At 39.9% G+C, this 20,673-nt stretch overlaps 2 protein-coding genes across 6 annotated transcripts in view; one reads left to right on the top strand and one right to left on the bottom strand.

Annotated features, from left to right (window-relative positions):
• LOC132991454 (growth factor receptor-bound protein 10-like) overlaps positions 1 to 12,505 on the top strand; it is a 43,723-nt gene extending 31,218 nt beyond the window's left edge. The window contains exons 8-17 of the mRNA XM_061060227.1: positions 372 to 446; positions 670 to 807; positions 1,098 to 1,208; positions 2,836 to 2,934; positions 3,036 to 3,113; positions 5,034 to 5,150; positions 6,274 to 6,340; positions 6,734 to 6,821; positions 7,270 to 7,363; positions 7,716 to 12,505. Of these exons, the coding sequence (XP_060916210.1) occupies positions 372 to 446; positions 670 to 807; positions 1,098 to 1,208; positions 2,836 to 2,934; positions 3,036 to 3,113; positions 5,034 to 5,150; positions 6,274 to 6,340; positions 6,734 to 6,821; positions 7,270 to 7,363; positions 7,716 to 7,862 (1,014 nt within the window). The 3' untranslated portion in view covers positions 7,863 to 12,505. The remainder of the gene's footprint in view (positions 1 to 371; positions 447 to 669; positions 808 to 1,097; positions 1,209 to 2,835; positions 2,935 to 3,035; positions 3,114 to 5,033; positions 5,151 to 6,273; positions 6,341 to 6,733; positions 6,822 to 7,269; positions 7,364 to 7,715) is intronic.
• A 3,266-nt stretch (positions 12,506 to 15,771) lies between these two features.
• Positions 15,772 to 20,673, bottom strand: part of LOC132991017 (triple functional domain protein-like) — a 77,693-nt gene continuing 72,791 nt past the window's right edge. For all 5 annotated transcript variants that reach the window (XM_061059571.1, XM_061059572.1, XM_061059573.1 and 2 more), the window contains 5 exons: positions 20,379 to 20,500; positions 20,208 to 20,286; positions 19,800 to 20,000; positions 19,557 to 19,695; positions 15,772 to 18,515 (listed from right to left, as the gene is read on the bottom strand). In XM_061059571.1, the coding sequence (XP_060915554.1) occupies positions 17,961 to 18,515; positions 19,557 to 19,695; positions 19,800 to 20,000; positions 20,208 to 20,286; positions 20,379 to 20,500 (1,096 nt within the window). In that variant the 3' untranslated portion in view covers positions 15,772 to 17,960. The remainder of the gene's footprint in view (positions 18,516 to 19,556; positions 19,696 to 19,799; positions 20,001 to 20,207; positions 20,287 to 20,378; positions 20,501 to 20,673) is intronic.

The following is a 20,673-nucleotide window of genomic DNA, read 5'->3' as shown; positions in this document are numbered from 1 at the left end:
TGCTTGCTAAAGGGGATTACATCAGCGGGTGAGATCATACTGCATCTACTCCAAGGCTGGAGTGCCTTTCTCTCCCTCCCTCGCTCTCTCTCTCTCTCTTTCTCTTTTGCTCTCTCTTTATCTATTTCTCGCCCCAACCACTTTGTCTCAGAGTCCTTGTGCTCACCAGGCAAACACACATTCACATACACACAGGCAGAGTGTGAGACATATTTTGCATAGAGAAACACTACCCGACTCTAAGCTTGCATATGCACTAAGTGATTTCTAGTGTCTCTCTCTCTCTCTCTCTCTCTCTCTCTCTCTCTCTCTGTCTCACTCTCGATCTCTCATTTATTGTCAGTCTTTTGTGTGTTTTTTTTCCATACCAGAACTTCTTTCCAGAGCAGATGGTGGCTTGGTGTCAGGATACTGATGGCTCAATCCCTCAGTCACAGCTCTTACAGGTAATCTAAAGAAACCTTCCTGAAACAAAGTGTTAAACAAAGGTAGTTGTCTTGCTATGGAGGTCTTGTGTCTCATTTGTGAGGGCATCATAATATCCCAAAAAATGTTGTACTGCCTTTTACTGTCAAGGATGTCAGAGGCAGCAAACACAAACATTTGAGCGATTTACATTCGGCTCCTGTGAAGATGTGTTTGTGATATGCACGGTGTGTTTTGTTGCAGAACTTTCTGAACTCAAGCAGCTGTCCAGAGATTCAGGGCTATCTGCATTTAAAGGAGCCTGGACGCAAGTCCTGGAAGAAACTCTACATGTTCCTGCGCCGCTCCGGGCTCTACTTCTCTACTAAAGGAACATCCAAGGTCACAACTACTGCTATACTTTCTGAGTGATGTGAAGATGACAAAAAATGTTTTGGGCTTCACTTTTCAGTTTATAAATTGAATGATTGATTACATTTTTATTATTGTATTGCTGTTTAGGCATTTTTATAATTAATTCATAAAACTTCAAATAAAAGTTAATAAAAACATCAAATGTTAATTTTCATAGCGTAAGCAAAAGAAGTAACATCATTCAAAGAAACATCTATGATTATGTTCTTTTATGTGTTTTGACACCCTTTTCAATCTCCCTCCCTAAAACTCAACAGGAGCCCCGACATCTGCAGCTGCTGTCAGATTTAGAGGACAGTAACATCTTCACCATCATCACGGGGCGAAAATTCCACAATGCTCCCACAGACTACCAGTTCTGCATCAAGGTAACGCGCACAACAAAACACTGGAAGCTTTGCAATTCAAGTAAGCCACTGCAGAAGGTGGAAATAAAGAAATAATTCAATCTGCCAGGCTTAATTTTTATAATATTATTCATGTTAGTGTGAAGTGCTTCAAGCATGTCAGATAGAAAGAGAGACTGTTTTGTGATCTTTCTCAGAACTGCTTTGTAAAATGCTCAATGGACTTTAGCTTGTATGGCCCTTTTTCTGGATTAAGGACGCACCTGCTTTCTGTCTAGATATATAATCATCCATGAGGGTCTGTGGGTGGGTGTGTGCGTGTGTGTGTCAGACTCGAGGGTTAAAACCCAGCAGGGTTTCATAAACATACTCAGCACTGTGTGTCCCACTGCAGGAGTTATCTGTGGTGGGTCACCTGCTGATCAGGGATAAGCCCAGTGGGATAAGCCACGATGGTACAGGGAATCTGGCCCAACTAACCCCCTCACCTCTCTCTTAAACACACACCTGCACGCACAGACGACACGTAAAGACGACCGGCGTGTCAGATGCTGTCAGCGGGGGTGACAGTGCAGGATTTGGTAACGGATTTTACTTGGCTAAACGGGGTTGCTGGATTGTTGCTATGGTGACATGAATGAATTTACCAGTAGGGTTGCATTCAAGGAGCCGTTTGTCCTTGTTATTGATGGGGGGGAAAAGGAGAAAGCCTGTGCTGTGGTGCTGATAAAGCTCTTATTAGTAGGACTATTAAATATATATTCTTTAGCAGAGATCACTGTCAGAGGCACAATTAAGACTTTCACATCTTGACATTCTATATTATTTCTTATATCTTTGGTAGAATCTTTCTTATCCCATTGAATGTGTATCAGACTTCTACAATTGAATTGTAAAGCCCCTAAAAACTTTCCTTCCAAATTTCCAGAGGAAAAGTATAGTGACAGATGTGGCACTGTATACACTGTAATACCTATTCAACCAAAGGGTGAGGTGGCTTTATTGCTACAACACTTTGGTAACCTTCCCTGACTGGAAGAGGGAATGGTTAACTTGGTGTAATTATATCAAAGCTTCTACTGTCAACATGCCAAATGGGCCTTTTTAATCAATATAATGCAACACTTAAAGGTGCTCTAAGGAGTTTTGGTGGTGAAATTTGAAAGTTGGAGAAGTGAAACAATTCTATGCTATATTTTGTGAACTGAATACACAAACTTTATTCAAAGAAAAAGTAGGTCCCTGGAACACTGTTTGGAGCTGTTTAGTTCATGGCAGCTATTTGAAGGCCATCATCTTTTTAAAAAACTAAATGTAATTTGTTGTTATTGGTGTGTTAAATCAATATTTTAGTTCATTTGTTCAAATGTATTTGTGTAATACTGTACTACAGTGTTATCATTTTAATTATTACCATTATTCTCTAATGGCTTTTTCAGACCACAGTGGTCAGTTTTTTAAAACCAGAAGTCTTCATGCATTTTTTGTACCAATCTCTTCGCCTGTCTTCAAAATAAGTAAAATAAAGACAGTGTGGCACCGTTGCCTTGCCCTGCCATGTCACGAAAACAAAAAAAAATGATGGTCAAGTTCAGGATTTGGATCTCATTTCTTTAATGTTCCTCTGTGTCTTCTCTATGGTTGTCAGCCCAGTAAAGTGACGAGTGACTGTAAGGAGCTGAAGATGCTGTGTGCCGAGGATGAACAGAGCAGGACCTGCTGGATGACTGCCTTCAGACTGCTAAAAGTACTTCTTTACTTCTCTCTGTTTATATGTTGTCCATATGAATTCATTTGTCTGGACATATTGAAGATGATGCCATCTCTGTTCTCTTGTTTTCCTCATAGTACGGGATAGTACTGTACCAGAGCTACAACGCTCCCCAGCAGAGAAAGTCCAACCTCCCGCCTTTCACAGCGCCTGTGGTGAGGATCTGCTCTCTGACATCACCACCTTACAACACTGCTCTAATACACCCACTCAGCCAAGACCAATCCACATTGATCCATTAATTAGCTGATAGTTAATTGGAAAGCAATTCACTTTGCGGCCAGCTTGTGCCGTCTTAAGAGGAAGCACGTAACCATGAGCTAGATTACCTTTTCCATTTTGCATAAGATGGATTTGCAGATATGACTTTGTACTCAGACGATCATTGCTTCTGTTGACTTTTGTTAATGAGGCTAAAGTAGTGCTGTGTGGTGGAAGGTGATTGGTACAGATTCAGGTCAGACTAGTTGTTTACACAAACGGAAGTCTATGGCAGAAGTACAATCCGACTCATAACATCTTATCCCAGACTTATTTCAGAGAGAACATTTACATAAGCCTACAACACATGTGCAGTCTGTACAATCTTAAGGAAGGGTATGCACTTGAGCGTTTAAACCATGAATGACTTGTGGAGTGACTGAGTTATATTCAAGGACTAATGGTCGAATAATTTCTAATACTGAAAAGCAATATGGTTTACATTTTGCAAATCAGAATGTGTAAATATCACATTATTATTTATTATTGTTTAATCTGCCTGATTTTTTTAAATGTTATTAGTCAATAGTGAGTGCTTCTATTTAAAAAAAAAAAAAAAAAACACATTTAGATCAGAGAAGCTGGAAAATAGAGTGTTTGTTGTTTTGCATGAAAAGTGAGTTTTATCATTTATTATTTAAAATAACTTTGACTTCTTAAATGCCTCAACACTAGATTTAACTGCTATGATTCCAAAACTACAGTAGCAAATCTTACAGTATTGGCGCTTGCTGGACGTTGGTAACACTGCAAAAATGTAAGACTATATAGTGTATGCTGCTCATTAATTCAATTTAATATAGCTGTGATTTACCTCACATGCTAACTTTGCTGCAATAGGATCTTTGAGCAGTAACTCTAGTTTTCATTATGAAGTGTGCTATGTTAATGAGCTTATTATAGCATAAATGTTGTCCAATTTATAAAGTAGGCAAATTGAATCTTGGGGTAAGGCCTTTAATTCATTATTGTTTAGCAGAAAATAAAAGCACTGATCTTAAACTTCAGCTGATAAAGAGTGGCACCATTTAACAATTGTGATTGCCAGTTCAATTAAGCAGCTTTAACCAGGATTTTTTTTTTTATTAAATAGCAAATAACATGAACTCCATCACAGTTTAGCCATTCTTCTGTCAAGGTCCTCAGAAAATTCAGATTTTTTGAAAATGACGATACATTTATGGTTAAACAAGTATGGGATATTAAAAGTTATAATATGGAAACCTAGTTGATAAAATGATACATGTTTGTTTTGTTGAAAATAAGAGCGATGTCACGGAACATAATCATGATTAATGAGGTTAATCTGTGCAAATATTAAAGCCTTATAATGTTTGAAACGCCATCGTTTAAAGCAATGTACATTGTGGGTTTAAAACAAGCCTTCGAAAAATCAAAAATTCACTTCTTAATTGAAGTATAACTGACTTATATGACACAACCCCCTCAGTCAAAAAGAGATCACTATGATCGCCCACCATTATTACATGTTTTATCCTGTAAAAGGGATAATGATTTAAGAGGAACAGTCATTTAATTACATGTTCAGGGAAGGAACAGACCTAAGCAAAGCAGTACCGTTGAGGGGGAGAGCCAGGAGAGGCTTGTGCTTCTCCTCAGAAGGGCATTTGTGGAGTGACTGAAGTGGGTCTGTGTGCAGACAGGATTTGTCATGCCCCAGTGAGTGTGTCTGGCTTGTTTGACCTCTCACCCTTGTCTACCCCCCCCCCCCCCCATCCTTGTGTGCCCCCTCCCCCTACTCTCAACCCACTACCACCCTCCATCCATCATCCTGCCCTGCCACGTCTCAACAGAGGAGTGTATCTGAGAACTCCCTGGTCGCCATGGACTTCTCCGGAAGGACCGGTCGAGTCATCGACAACCCTGTGGAGGCCCAGAGCGCTGCCGTTGAGGAGGGGCAGACCTGGAGGGTAAAAAAAAAAAGATTGAATTTGGGCTTAGAGAGGGATACGGCTTCAGGAAGGAAAATACATTTCAAACCACATATGACAATATTTATGTTGCCACAATCATTTGCTTTTCCTTTGTTTTGGATTATCATATTAATGTTTTATGACAGATCTTTGGCGATCTTATCTTTTCCTCATTGGAGTATTTTTTGGCAGTATGCAGTAGCCCAATCTATCTGCTGGACTGATCAAAGCTCTGATGTCGCGAAAGCAGAAACCAGCTTCTCTCTTCTATTTTTATTTGGTGCAGAATCAGAATCAGACTTTGTTCACCAAGCATGTTTACATGTTTATCATTAAATAAATATTAACCAATAGAATAATATATACAAGGCTACATTAGGAAATAGTGCAATGGTGAGGAGTGCCAAATATGCTGACAGAAACTTGATAATAAACTGATGTTTATATCAGATGGGTTAATACACAAGAGGATACACACCGCAGGTCGCACCTTCCTATTCACACCACATTCACACACTGATGGCAGAGGTTGATGTTAAAAGTGTCCATCAGTATTAAATCATCCACTCATACACATTCATAAGCAGCCAACGTAGAAAGGGAAGCAGCTTGGGGTTAAGTGGCTGCAGGAGGCTGGGGATTGAACCCCTGGCCTTCCAGTTCAGAGATGACCAACTCTACCCTACCACTGACCCACAGCCACCCCTTTTTAAAGCTGTGGTAAAGAGTGATGTCCGAAAATGAGGATAATATTATTTACATGATGAAGTATTTGTCCTTAAAGTGGAGATAAATAATCCTATCTACATTCTCAGTAAGGAAGTGTGACAGGGTTATTCCACAGTGATTGTTCAGACTCTCTCTGACTGTTCAGCGTTCATCAGAGTGACAGCCTGTGAAAAGAAACCAATCAGAAACCTGTTCTTGGGAACTGCAAAAATTGAAATGAAAGACTTGCACCCAAATTAAATGTATTTGTGTTTCGGGTCAAATCCCTTAATTTTAGCATAATCAGTAAGTTACAGTTTGAGGCTGGGTGGCTGGTTTCTATATTTTATATATATATATATATATATATATATACCGCAAATGTTGACCATGTTTCTTTTCTCTCACATAGAAACGGAGCCAGCGTATGAATGTCCTGGGCAGTCCCAGCCCTCTGCACCCGTCGTCTCTGAGCACAGGTACTTTAACATCAACGTCCAAATAAAATACAACACTATGCTGCATGTCTTGTCCAGAGCTTGTTAAAACTCTGATATAAAGTAGTAATGAATATATACTGCATAATGTATTTTAAGCCCGGACAGAAAAAAAAAAAGACATTGAAGCACCTCAATCACAAGAAACATGATCAAACCAAATGTTTTTTATTGGTTGCAAAGGATTAGTCAATGCAATATCACCAACCTATCGAACACTACCTTCTGGCTGTTTACATTCTTCACACCTACTTATATGAGATCCCATTATAGGCAAGAAGGCAATCCTGAAATGTAAAAGGGAATGGTTTCAGCCAGAATGCACAATGTGTTCATGTCACCACAGCTACTGACTCAAAGATGTCTGTCTCTCAGTGATCCACAGGACACAGGTCTGGTTTCATGGTCGCATCATGAGAGAGGAAGCCCACAAAATGATCATACAACAAGGCCAAGTGGACGGGTAAGAATAGCCTCTCGACCTTTTTCTTCACAAAGCGGTTTGAAATGATGTCATCTTGTGTGCCAAATTGGTCTTTTGTGATATGCAGCAGGCAGGCTTCGGGAAAAGGGAGTTATGTATATATATATTATTCATATTAATTTGTAAGGCTAAACATTTTGAAAAAAAAGAAGACACCTCTACTGACGTGAATGTCTTAGATCTTTGAAATGTCACTGTCTGAAATGGCCTTTTGGCTTATCAGCAAAGTACTTATCTTTTACCCAGTGGATTAAGATATGATTCTCAAAATGTCAACGCTTCATTAGCTCAGGCAGCAGCATGTCATCTAGTATTAGAAAAGTATTTGTGTAGAAAGCACCATAATGGAGTCAAAGTAGTGATTAAGTCCTTTTCATGAAGTGGTTAAATCTTTTCTCACTAATGTTTTTTTTTTTTTTTTTTTTAGATTATTCCTGTTGCGGGACAGTCAGAGTAATCCAAAGGCGTTTGTGCTCACCTTGTGCCACCACCAGAAGATCAAGCACTTCCAAATCCTACCGGTAAGTCTCATTACACATATAGTCACACTACACTACAGGAAATATGCCATGCTCACTTGTTAATACACTAACAAACCAAGTTAGGCAGCCTCATCTCTGGGAAATATGACATTACTCAAAACTGTCCTGATAAATGTTTTATTATTAATATTGGCTTTGCTGGCATAGCCCTGTCACTAAATGTCAGTCCATATCTGTCCCTGCAGATTTGCAGCTGGTTTAGCTTTTATAGATGTTAAATCTTCCAAGCAACCAATACCTCTCTGCACAACAACAACACCAATCCTTTTAAATTTGCACAGTAGTTTGTGATGGTTAACTGTCCTCTCTTCTGTCTCGCTCTGGTCCAAAGTGTGAGGAAGACGGCCAGGTGTTCTTCAGCCTTGACGATGGCGCCACAAAGTTCACCGACCTGATTCACCTGGTGGAGTTTTACCAGCTGAACAGAGGAGTGCTGCCCTGCAAACTCAAACACCCCTGCACCGCAGTGGCCTTGTGATACTTCACAACCCTGACACCTTCACCTCCTTTTTTTTGCACACCTCTCGCCCCAGAGATTCCAACCCCCATCTGCCCCTCTCGCACCAACACAATGAGGATGAGGAGAAAGAAAAGGTTAAGTCAAGTTTGGGGCTTTGAACTACTCGATGGTCATTGGAAGTTTGTTTTCAGTGCACCCATGCTTTCTTCAGCCTCAGTCTTGCTGCTGAGATGTTTGGATTGGAAGCTTTTGGACAGCTGAAGCGTTGCAGGTTGTGGACCCAGCAGTTGCCCAAACTCCTGCCTGGTCACGGAGACTTGGATTTTGTCATTGCCGTTTTGACCCTAAAAATAGACAATTTTTTGAGAAAACACAAGACAGCTAAGATTAGCTCATCAGGAGTTCTGGGGGGTCTCCCTTCCCCAGAGTCCTTAACCCCCCCCTAATACCTTGACCTCCTCATCCTCCAGGCCTGATAAGCTGTGGTGCCAGCCCCACCCTTGCCATCCGATGGCCAAGATTGGCGGATGGCGCCACTCATGACTTCCTCATTGATCATCAGGGATGGACGAGAACTTCTCTGGGTCTTATCAAACCTGATCCAGGGGTATTCTCAACCTGTGCAGTCCAGTCTGGATAAGCTGACACCCTGCCCCCCAACTCTATCCCCGAAAGGACTTGATGCTGCCACTCTGCTGTGTCCTGTCCCACAATCCCAGCTGATGCAACCCTGACCCCGCTTCTCCTCCTCCACAGAGGCTCAGAAAAGTTGGGAGAGAAAGAGATGTAGCTAAAGGCAAGATAAGCAGTGCAGCGGCAAGGGTTTGCTAAAAGGACAAAGGAATGTTAATCAGGAGGGCTGTAACAAGCCTCTCTTGTAGAGTTGATTACTTGATGTCATTTTAATGCTGTTTTATTGCTGTTGATTCAATGCAGAACTAGTTTTGCACTCCCGAGCGGACAGATGACAGCTGTTCTTCTCTAGCTAAATGAAGCTGCCTTCTTTCTGTTCATCCTTATCCAACAACCCCACTGACCCCCCCCCCCCCCCCCCCCCCCCCCTTCTGAAAAGCATGCATGTGAATTTCCTTCGGTTCTGATTGGATTACAGGGCTTGGGAGCACAGCCACAGCTGATTATGCAGTGCCTTTCAGACAGGTTTGGGAACATCTTGGACCTCTGTGTGGCTTGAACCAACATGACTATGCTTTTGGTCAAATGAATGTGCTCATAAACTGCCTGCAGTGTGTGAGGACCATGAGGAAAAAGAGGAAAACTGTAAAATAGACTCCTCAAACATTTATCCACCCAATGACTTCTACTATTAGTCTTTTTTTTTTTTTTTTTTAAACTGAAAGGGTTAAATCTGTTGGTGAATTTGTCTTTGAATGTTATTTTCTTTTCCTAAGTCTGTTCTGGGCTCACTGCTTGCACATTTTTATTGATCTTGAGTTGATATTAATGGGTTGGAGCTGTCATGTGTGGAGTCTGACCACTTTTCCCACACATCAGAAAACACAAATCAACAAAAGCACTCATAATGTTTTCTTTTGTTTTAATATGTAAATGAACAAATGACTTGAAATGTGGACTTAGTTGACTGTGAATTCACACGCAGTTAATTGAGAGTCACTTGCCTTAAGTGAAAATTGGGAGCCTTGTGTCTGAAATCAAAGCTGTTAAAAAAAATGCACATACAGGAACCCATTTCATAAAACAAGAGGATGGATTGCCTCAAAAGTGCTTATTGGTCATTAAAAGTTTTTAGATTTTTTTAAAAATAAACTATCTTGTTGAGATTTTGATGAGAACATTGATCCAAATCTTTTAAAAAAGCTATCTTCAGAAAGTAGCTATTAGCTTTGACACTGACAACACTGAGCAACACAGAAATCACTAAGCTAGCTCTGTTCTAACTAAATCTAAATACCAGCTCCTCTAAAACTCATCATAACCACATTCTGTTGTCGAAAGTGACAGTATGTGGTTTTGTGGCTTTAACTGAGGTCATCTGCTGGACTTTTTCATGAAGTTCAGTGATTTATCAAGCTAAGCTAAGTAGCAGCTAGCTGTACAACCAGTGCTGGACTTTTAGTATTTTCTTTGACATTTTTAACAATGTCTATCTTTTTTTGTTGTTGCATTAACTTAAATATAAAAGTTGTATCAATATTCTCAAAAAAAAATTGGCAAGACAGCAAATAACTTTATTTCCCAACATGTCAATCTTTTTCTTAAAAGTAGAAATCCATTCACCCTTCAGAAAATGTGTGATTAATCATTTCAAGATATTCCGATTAGCAGTTCCTCAGTCAGTGGTGAACAACTGGTTGAGGCGTCAGTCAAACACAATTAAACTTGAAGGAATTATTTCTTAAATAGCAATTTTTCAACCATCATTAAGTCGATTTTCACCATACTAGAAACTGTTGTCAACACAAATGGTCCCTTTTTCTAAATTCCTAGCATTTTGTAAACCAAACAATTAATACATATACCTATAAAATTGACAAAATTATAACAACCCTCAGTTTCAGGATTGCATATTTTGGGTAGCTAGAGTAAACCATCTGCTATAGGCCTATACTTCAATGGGAAACAAAACATGGTGATGTCTATTTCTGATGGCTGTTTAAATACATTTTGGGAGATGAAATTGCAGGTTTATTAGGCCAAGTTTGTTCACCAAAATGAGGACTGTGACACTATCATTCAACAAATTAAACTTAGAGCTCTCTTTAGGGCTCTTAATGGCAGCAGTGAAAAAATGTCAACCTTAAAGTGTAAGGACCATTATTGTAGCAATATGCAAAAGGAAAGATTGGTCCTCTCCATCCATCTCCAGCTGCCAGGTGACCAGCAAATGAAAAATGTGCAATGAAGCACCTGCTCAGTCCCCACCCTGACCCCGACCTCTGCCCGCTTCACCTGAAAGTCCCCTTCATCCTACACCAGAATAAAGTGAACAGGGTTTGCCATTGGACTCCCCACCAGGATGACTTAATTCTCTCTCACTGCTGCTTAGTCAACCAAATCACATCACTAAGAAGCTGTGTGCTCCACTAATCAGGACATTCTAGTAAGGGATGGCAGACTCATTCCAGGGATTTGATAATGCTTGAACCACCGTCCCCCTTTCCCACCTGCTTCCAGCCTTTAAGCTATTACCCTGTTGTGAATGTGTGTGTATGGATGGCTAGACTGTTAAACGCAGGATTGCTTAGTCTGCTGGTTATCAGAACTTGCCTTGTCGATACAGTAAGAGGTCTGATGGGTAAAGTAGTGCTTTGTTGTGAATTTTAAAGGAGACAGGACTTTGGCAGGAAGTATCTCAGCATTCCTATTTTTTTCTGCTGAGGTTCTTTCTGGTCCGTCAGAGAGGGATTCAAAACCACATTATTCTGGGTCAGCTGAGACCCACAATAATCTTTGCCCCTCTGTTAAACATCACTGTGTTACAATGCAATCCTATACACAAGCCTAAGTCTATAAATACACCAGTATACAGTATCATTTGTTTGCTAAGTATGTGAAGCTATGGAGAGGATGTAGATCTAACACTGTACCTAGGTCACAGATCACTATAAATGGGGCGTTATGCTTTTGCTCATAACTCAGTGTAAAATGAAGAATGATTTATTTGTTCCTTTTTTCCATTATTTGATTGTGTGTATATTGTCATTTTAGTGTATTTTCTCTGGTTTGCCACAAAATTACCTTTTATATATATATATAAACAAAATAATATACCACATTATATACAGTATTAAATTAAGCTTTTTTATTTTGTCAAAATCAAACTGGATTTTTGGCGTGTGTCAAATTTCTGAACATCATTTGTGTGTATAAGCTGACAGGATTGAACTCTGCCAGTGTCCAATTCTGATGCCATTTTTTGTTTTGAAGCCACATGTTGAATATCCCTTTTCTGTTGATATGGCACGTCTAATTCTGCTCATATTCTTTCAGCTTCAAGACAGTATCTGAGTATTAACCTATCACCTCTACGCATTCTCACACACCAGTGGTTTTTCGATTTGAGAGCACACACACAATGCTCAATTCTTGGGGATATTCTCAGCAGCTTTTAATTCACACCTTTCACCGCAATCAGTGCAATTATATGCTGTAGCTCAAGAAGGTCGGCATTTCATACATTATCCATTTCCTCTGATTTTAAGGTGCATATCAAGAAATAGTTTTTCTTGCCTAAGCCTATTCTTGCAGCAGGTGCCTCTTGTTTGTGAATAGTATCAAGTCCTTAGTTGCCATCCGTCCACTCACTGCATTCATGTACAGTTATAGCTGTGACTGTGAAACAGAATCCTACTGGAACTAAATCCTAATATCAGGTCAACATTGCGTACCCATAGACATTGATGACTCACAGTGTAAGTGCAGGTGTTCAGTGTTGTTGGAATTTCTTTTGAGTTAAAGTCATCATAAGCTGAAGTTTAAAAAAACTTTTCAGGGAATGAAAAAAGATCAAATGAACAGAAATACTTTTTTCAAATAACCCCGTTGTGCTTTGCTTCATTCTGTCTGCACGGCTCCTGGATCGACATTTTATCCTGTTCAGGTATTTTTGTATAAATAAGGGACTGGTATATTCTCTGTTTTATTGGACATTAGAATAAAAGACAACATTGCTATAAACCAAACATGTCTGACCTGGTGATGTGTTCTGTTTACAACGCTTTGTGTACTTTCTCTCCTCAGTCAGAAAAAGTGGGTTTGGTTTAGTTATCTTGATGGTGTTGAACTTTTTCTAAAACTTTAATTACATTTTGACATCTTTTTAAATAAGCAACACATGAATTGACACCTGTGAGATCATAAACTGTGCTGCTTTACTAAATGCTATCTTTACCAATAGACAGTATAATAATTTTACAAATGATTGGCATGTGTCTAAGGCTGTGCATCTTTACCGGTCTCACGATTCTATTATGATAATCTTGTCAACAATTAAATAAATTTCAATATCAATCCCATGCTTACTTTTCTACATTATTGCACATGGCTACTTTTTTCATCAAAGAAGCGAGCAGATAAATATGAACTCCCTTTTTTATGTTTTAGAAAGTTCTTTAAAAAAAGATAAAATAGTCTTTATTGATGCTGCATTGGTGGAAATTAACACATAACGTGTCATTAACATGTTAAGGAATCAATGTCGACAAAATGTCAACATTTTAAACCAAAATAAATCAATTAAATGGGTACAGCCGTGGTTGGGAAATCTACGTGCAACATCAGTACGTAATAAGATTGTGAGGACAGTGGATAGAGTCAGACATCAGGGAGAGAGAGAGAGTAGGGCATGACTTGCAGGAAAGGAGCCACAGGTGGGATTCAAACCTGGGCCGTCCGCTTGGAGGACCACAGCCTCCGTACATGGGGCATGCGCAGTGACCATGCGCCACCAACGCCCCAACATACTGTATATTTGAAAATTGTTTTTGTTTTAAAGTTAGTCTGGCACATTGTCTTAATAATGTTCCGTTCAAAATGAAATAAAATCATTTTCTTTATTTTGATTTTAATCGTGTTGTACAGTAACGCTCTTTTAATTGGGTGACCCCTCGTTGGATTAATAAAGGATATCATCTTCAACTTAATGGACTTGTGCTTGTATAGTACTTTTTAAAGCACTTTTTACAGGTCACACCCATTTACGCTACATTCACACACTGATGGCAGAGGCTGTCAAATGTCCATCAGTATTAATAATCCATTTATACTAAGGGTGTAACGATTCATCTACTACATTGATCCAACTCCGTCAATAGGTGCTCGGCAAGTTGCCCTTCACGGGGGACATGAATCAATCAATCTATTGTATCGATACTGAGACTTTATATAGTGTATTTGAGTGTGGCAAACTTTATATAGATGTATTGAAGCACTGCTTCTGTTCTCATTTTCAATCTAAAGAGGGCAATAAAAAGTGCAACCAACAATTCTTTACCTGCTGCCTTCGTTTTCAGTGTCAGTATAAAATGAAAAGATTATCAACCTGAAGAGAAGTTGGTTATTTTTCTCGTTAAACATTACACTGCCTTGTATCTTGAATTGGCAGGTACTGAAGTTGCACTATTTTGCTTTGAGCAATGTGTTTACTCTTGTATATTCATAGTTTATACCTTATTTACTTACAAAGAACCACTTCTAGGAATCCTCACCTGTACTGTCCAGTATTCAGGTGTTTATTTCTCCAGCTCACTGGTTGAATTTCTGGCCAAAAGAAGTCATTGAATCGTATCGTTCTAGAGAAGCCAGAAATCGTCCTTGAATCGAATCGGAACCGTGGAAAAGGATACTAATAGTATCGTTGTAAAAATAAATTGTTACACCCCTAATGTATACACATTCAGCAGCAGCACTTTGGGGTGAAGTGTCTCTCCCTAGAGGACACTTGGACATGTGACTTCAGGAGCTGGGTATCGAACACCTGACCATCTGGTTAAGAGACGACTCGACCTCTGAGTGGTTGCCATTATCATACATGAATAGACTGCCATTGGTGAAGGTAGTAGTTTAGTATTTTTAATATATTTGTTTTAGATTTTACACTAAATTATACTACCCCAATGAATTTATAAAAATGTCAAACTAAATCCTGAACAGAAACAATTCTGGTTTTCTGGTTCTGATTTGTTACAAAAAAATCAGAATAAAAAGGATACTTAAAGTGTCTGAATTAATATTTGTTCTACAGAAAATCTGTGACAGGAACGTTATTGTTTTTTTTACAATTAACTGCATTTTGCTGTTGTTTCTGTACAGCATAAAGCAAAATGCAATAATCTGAGGGGTGAGGATCAAACAGAGTATAAAAGAAAATTCTAACAAGTGAGTTATTAAGTTATTTTCCTCTACTGGCCTCCTCAAGTTTGAAAACAATGAGGAGTTTGTGGGAAAATGCCTGTCACAGCTAACTGACATCTGAAGACAAACAAACAAACAAAAAATATTTTCTCATCCGAAGTGGGTGAGAATTAATTTATCATTAAAGTGGATGATGACAGCTGAGTTTTTCCTGTGTTGAAATGTAAACAAGTCTTTGTTAAAAAAATGTTTACAGTGTCTGCATGATCTTAAGAAGCTCAATCTTTAGTCACTGATGCTGTGACATTAATAGAACGTAAGAAGTAGGCCTACAATATTAAACGTATAAAGTGACAACTCATGGGACAGGAGAGCAGACGTCTGCATCAAACTATGAAAGAATGGAAACCCAGGTAGTGGTCTGTTCTGAATCTGTAGCTAAAAGATACACCAATCACATCGACCTAAACACCTATTCAGAGCTGAGAAGAGAGGAAAGACAGCTTTGCTGGAGTACATGAATACATGTGGTTGTATGAGGAAGGCTGAGTATTTGTAGCATCAAAGGCAACTGAAACTACAGTGGGGTAGACTAGACAGTGTGGGGGGAGACCGACATGCATTTAGGTCGATGTCGGAATCTTAACTGTGGTCAATTTGACAAGGACTGTAGCTTCTGCTGTACCGACTGAGCTAAACTAATTGATCCAGTTTATCAAAACTTGTCCAGAAGAAGTCCAGTGACTGCTGTGAACGAACAGCTGACAGTCTGGAACAGTCCATGAGAGAGAACTGGAGATAACAGTACCCAATGAGTACTCATAGCAGTGAAATAAGGGAATGAATTAAGGGCAGCTAATTTACCTTTGAAGAAGCATCTGGTCAAATCAGTCGAGTAAAAGTCAGCTTTCCAAATGGACTGAATTGATGAATGAAACATTTTGAAGTCAGAAACAAACGCGACTCTCTTCTTGGTGTATGGAGACGCATCCAAGCCACAGTAGTGTCAGTGAACTTCTCATTTGAGCTTAAAGGAGACTTTAGTTAAATTATAAAAGAAAACAATGGTGAAGAAACAAAATGTTGAACGGGGAACATGATTTCACTGTGTTTAATTTTCAAATAACTGATGGCAGAATTAAAATATTTACAAGAGAAAATATGTATGATCTGTACAAAGAAATATACATGCAGATAAAAAAACAAACGTAAAAAACAAAAATACCAAACATGAAACAAAGGAAATTGGAAACGAACATGACAAAAAAAGACAAACAACAATGATAAAAAAAAAAACAAAAAAAAAACCTAAACTGAGGTATACAGTCCAAGTGTCCTTGTCTTTCATGGCCGTGTCACACCTTTCAAATAAATAAAAAAAGAAAAGGTATCAGAGGGGGTGGTCCTCTGTTCCAGGTAAAGTCATTGTTCCAACATCATTGTTTGAATGCAACATGTCTCGACCCTGTGCTGGATCAATGTGTTTCGCTGTAGCTGTCCTGTTTTTTTTTTTTTTTCTCAAATGTGCAGGACAGAAATCTAATCAGACTAAAAGCCACTGGTTATTCGCTGTTTCAGGGTAGTTCGTTTTTTTTCATAAGGAAAAGGAATTTATTAATAACTGTTTTGGCAACAAGTATCTGTACATAAAATTAGAACAGCATTTACTAAATGATGTTCAAAATCTCCAACTCAAATGAAACTTTCTTGAATCCCCTGCTTTTGTTAGGATGAGCACAACAGACTACATGAAACTTCCTCCAATATCGAGTTGAACTGGTGTAAACAATCATTTCACATGTGAACCATAATCACAATTAAACGGATTATTAAGTACTATAAAGCTAGCGCGACTTTGGTGTACCAATACTACAAAAGGCATACACTGCAAGAAGTGTTTTAATGAGTTTGATCAAAGTATAATGATTGTAAATGTGACCTTTAACCTTGACCTGGCCTGGAAGTCGCAACACTCAAAAGATCAAATAAACACAAACTACCAGCAGTGCCTGCAGTACCAAGTACATGCTTTTCTCTAGATTTATTACAGATACAACAGATGTCTTCATAAATAGTTGCATAAAATGTTAAAGCCGCAACATTGCACATGATAATCAAACATAACATACAATGAGTGCATTTACAGTAATTTGTCTTCCTCTCTCCGAAACCACTCCCACAGATTTTGGCAGTCACTGCTGCCAAAGAGGCTGGGACAGTCTGATCTCCTGCCATCCAAAGCAGGAGTCCAATGTGAATGTCAGAGGAAAGAAGGCAGAAGTTTATATACATGGTAAGGCTTAAACATCTCATATCTGCCGCAACACAAGTTTTGTTCTAGAAAAAGCAAACAATGGATGTCTATTGTTTCTTCTCAGAGTGGACAGTGCAGCATTGTTACTTGCAACATGGTCATCATGGTATCTTAGATAAGGTACATTATATAAGCGCTGCCATCAAAAAGCTCTGATTGGATGTATAAATGTCTCATTAAAGTTACTGTCTGTGTGTCTACAGAGTCCAAAGTGGCACAGCAACTTTCAACCGATGAGCATTTCTACAGTTTTTTTTTTTTTAGTTTTTTTTTTTAAGTTTTTGAAACATAGAGACAGACGTTTCCTTTTACATTGTTTCTATAAGAAAGGGCTGCTTCTCAAAAGTCTTTGAGTTACAGTTTTAGTGTAAAAGAGCAAAAAACATACAACATCTGTGTCCCTCTAGCAACAAGAGGGAGGGAGGTTTGCTCTCAGCACTCTCAACAGCATTGTTAGCATCACGCGCCGCGATGCAGTGGTGTCAAGGCTGAATCAGTTGGCTCTTTATGATCCACTTGAACTCTTGCAAAGGAAAATAAATTACTTCATTATGTTTTTTTTAATATATATATTTATATATATATTTGTTCACTTAACTACAAAATCTTGAATGAGTTGAAACCAGCAAGCAGCAGTAGACAAAGGGCATCCAATAATTTACGTGATTGGAGAGAACTCTGTTCTCTAGGGACCTGATTAGTTTAGGACCTCGACAGGTCTAAATTTAATATGGGGAAAGGACTACCGGACTTTAGGAAATCAGCATTCTGTAAAGGAGGATAGAATCAGCATTCGTTCTTTTCATCTAAACCATCAAGATGCTCCATTCAAGAGGAACCTGCAGTCCCTGAAGCCTCAGTACTCGACAACAAACTGTGAAGGAAGTCTTGATTTTCCTGCTTTTGTCTGCTATGATCGGATAGAAGGCAGGAGGAGTTGAAGTTTAGTTTGGATTTGTATAAGCTATCCTTTAAACTTGGGGCTGAAGGCGACTTTGGATGAAGCTCCTGACTCCTCCCATGGCGCGGGCATCAGTCTGATGTTTCCTCCGGTCTATGAAGGAGATGAGGCGGGAGGTGTCCAGGCAGCCCTCTGCTCTGGCCCTGCCTTCAGCCGTACCGACCTGCAGCCACGGCTCCTGAAGGCAGAGCCCAGCAGGGGGCCTCCTGCCCGGGTCAGTTCTTAGGAGCAGACAGATGAAGTCCCGAGCTGCCTGGCTGACGCCCTGGAAGTAATCCCTGGGGAAGCTGAAGTCTAACTGGCAGATGTTCAGGCAGGTCTCCTCTGCGCTCTCATCGAGGAAGGGGGAGGCACCGCTCAGCAGCACGTAGGTCACCACTCCCAGACTCCACATGTCGGAGTTTAACGACACCGGCTCTCCAAGGACCAACTCAGGGGAGGCAAACTCAGGGCTGCCCAGCAGAGGGTGAACGTAGTGGGCACTGTTGAGCTGGACAGCATCGCCAAAGTCGGTGAGTTTGACTGTGGGCTGCCCACTGGTGCCGGTCACAAGCATGTTCTCAGGCTGGAAATAGAAATCACAGAGGCACCATTAAAGTGTTGTTTAATATGTTCATTATTGCTGCAGTCAAACAATCAGGTTTCTAGTTGTATATTGTACGTCCATTCATTTTTTTTATTTTATTGTCCATCTTGGGTTGTCAAGATGCCAGACGATACTAGTAAAGAGAACAATATCGAGACCTGTTTGGAAACCATGACAACAAAAAAAACGAACTCTCAGGCACTTAAATTGGGTAATTTTCATTATTTTTCCAAAATGAGTGTGTGGTTGTGTCTGGATATGCAGAGAGAGTGCTCTCTGTCTTACTTTTCTTACAAGTTTGGACATTTTGGGGCTTCAGTTAGTGTACGCAGGTTGGGACTACAATAGGACGTATAGGGACCAGATCACAACGCTGCTCTCTGTCCTCTGCTCTCTGTCCTTATAAGGCACATAGCTTGTGCATCTTAATGAGACACTGAAAGAACTTCTTTTTTGCCAACCTGTGAATTTGACCGGTGTGTCTGTGTGGTAGCTCTATGAGAGTGGAAGGTGTTGATAGAGAGCGGAGCAGAGAGGCACACAGGGAGCAGGCAGGATGAAGCACGTCTTCAGCCGCATTTATCAAAATCCAGCTAACTTGTGTGACGGTTTGGCCCTATTACTAAGTTTCTTTTGAGCATATAATAAACAGCCTTATCGTTATCTCACTTCATCACTATGCTCGCTGTCTTTCACTCTCAGCAGCTATGAGTTAAAAATCTGACCAGAAATCTGTTTTTCATAAGCTGTGGTACTTTTAGATACTTTAAAATGTCAGGTCTTTGCCAAAAGGGAGATAGTATCATTTTAAATAACGTGGTATCAAAAAGCCTAACACTACTGAAATGTAGAGAATCTAATGTCTTTTAAGTATTTAAGAGAAAAGGAGGATCTGAAAGCAAGTTGATCCCTTTAAGGCAGGAAGCACACATTCTGACCTAGTCATGAAGACCAAGCTTAGATGCATGCATGAACTATCAAGCACAGTAATAGAAACAACATTAAGGGGAAACTGCTTACCTTCACATCCAAATGTACAATCCTGCTGTTGTGAAGGTAGTGTAAAGCTTCTAAAATGTCGCGTAGGTAACAGGCCACTTTCTCCTCCGTCAGATTCCCCCAGCTAACAATGTAGTCCAGCAGACGACCTTGGTCAGCCCTGAAACACAAATATCACAAACCCATCAGAAGGGAGACATACTGTAAGTAGGTTTTACCCAAGCTAATGGTTCACACATGTTTGAGTTTCATTTCACAACTCACATCTCCATGACAAGCGCGTAGCTGGCGGGGGTTTCATACGTGTCTATCAGACTGACTATGTGGGGGTGTTGGAGTCTCTGGAGCAGATTGAGTTCCTGAGTCACCCTGTCCCGCCTCATCAGCTTCTTGTTCACGTGTTTGACCGCCACTGTACGCTTGGTGCCGCGCTGGTCACAACGCTTCACAACAGAGAAACGACCCCTGGGGGAACACAGAGGAAGGATTCAGAGGTTACAGGTGTGGTTGACATGTATATATAGAGCATTTTTAAATTAAGACATTTAACAAGGGAAAAACCCTTAAATTGGCCATATGAAGGACATACAATAATATATGTCCATTGTCTCTTGTAAATGAAGATGTATTATCATAGATGTATTAGGCATAACACAACAGTGAGTCTGTTACCTGCCCAGTTCAACCACCTCGGTGAAGTGCGACTCAAAGTTGTCCTTCCAGCTCACTCTGATCCCATCACTGGACATGGCTGAGAAGAATAAACACAACAAATCAATTCATGTCCAAACTGAGCACCAGCAGGTCCTCTTGTCCTCCGACGTCATCCGCCTGCTCTCTTACCTAACACTCTGAGGCTAGCTGATGACGCGACGCTGCCCAGCTCGTTTGTGGCAACACAAGTGTAAACACCATCGTCCTCAGAGGCTACGCCAATAATCCGCAGTGTCGCCTCACCAGTATCACTGAAATTTAAAAAAAAGACATGTTCATTTAGATCACATTTCAACATTTAACTCGTTTATCATTGACTGTTCTCTTAGCCGGTCAAACACAGTCGCCTGCGCTGCAAGAAACATGTGCCACACAAATCGCACAGAATATTCAATTAACTCAAACGACAATCTAAACTGCAGTT

The sequence above is a fragment of the Labrus mixtus genome, chromosome 16 (assembly GCF_963584025.1).
Source record: "Labrus mixtus chromosome 16, fLabMix1.1, whole genome shotgun sequence".
Taxonomy (NCBI): Eukaryota; Metazoa; Chordata; class Actinopteri; order Labriformes; family Labridae; genus Labrus; species Labrus mixtus.
Note: the sequence above shows the minus strand (reverse complement) of the source record. Positions and strands in the feature narration are given on the sequence as shown.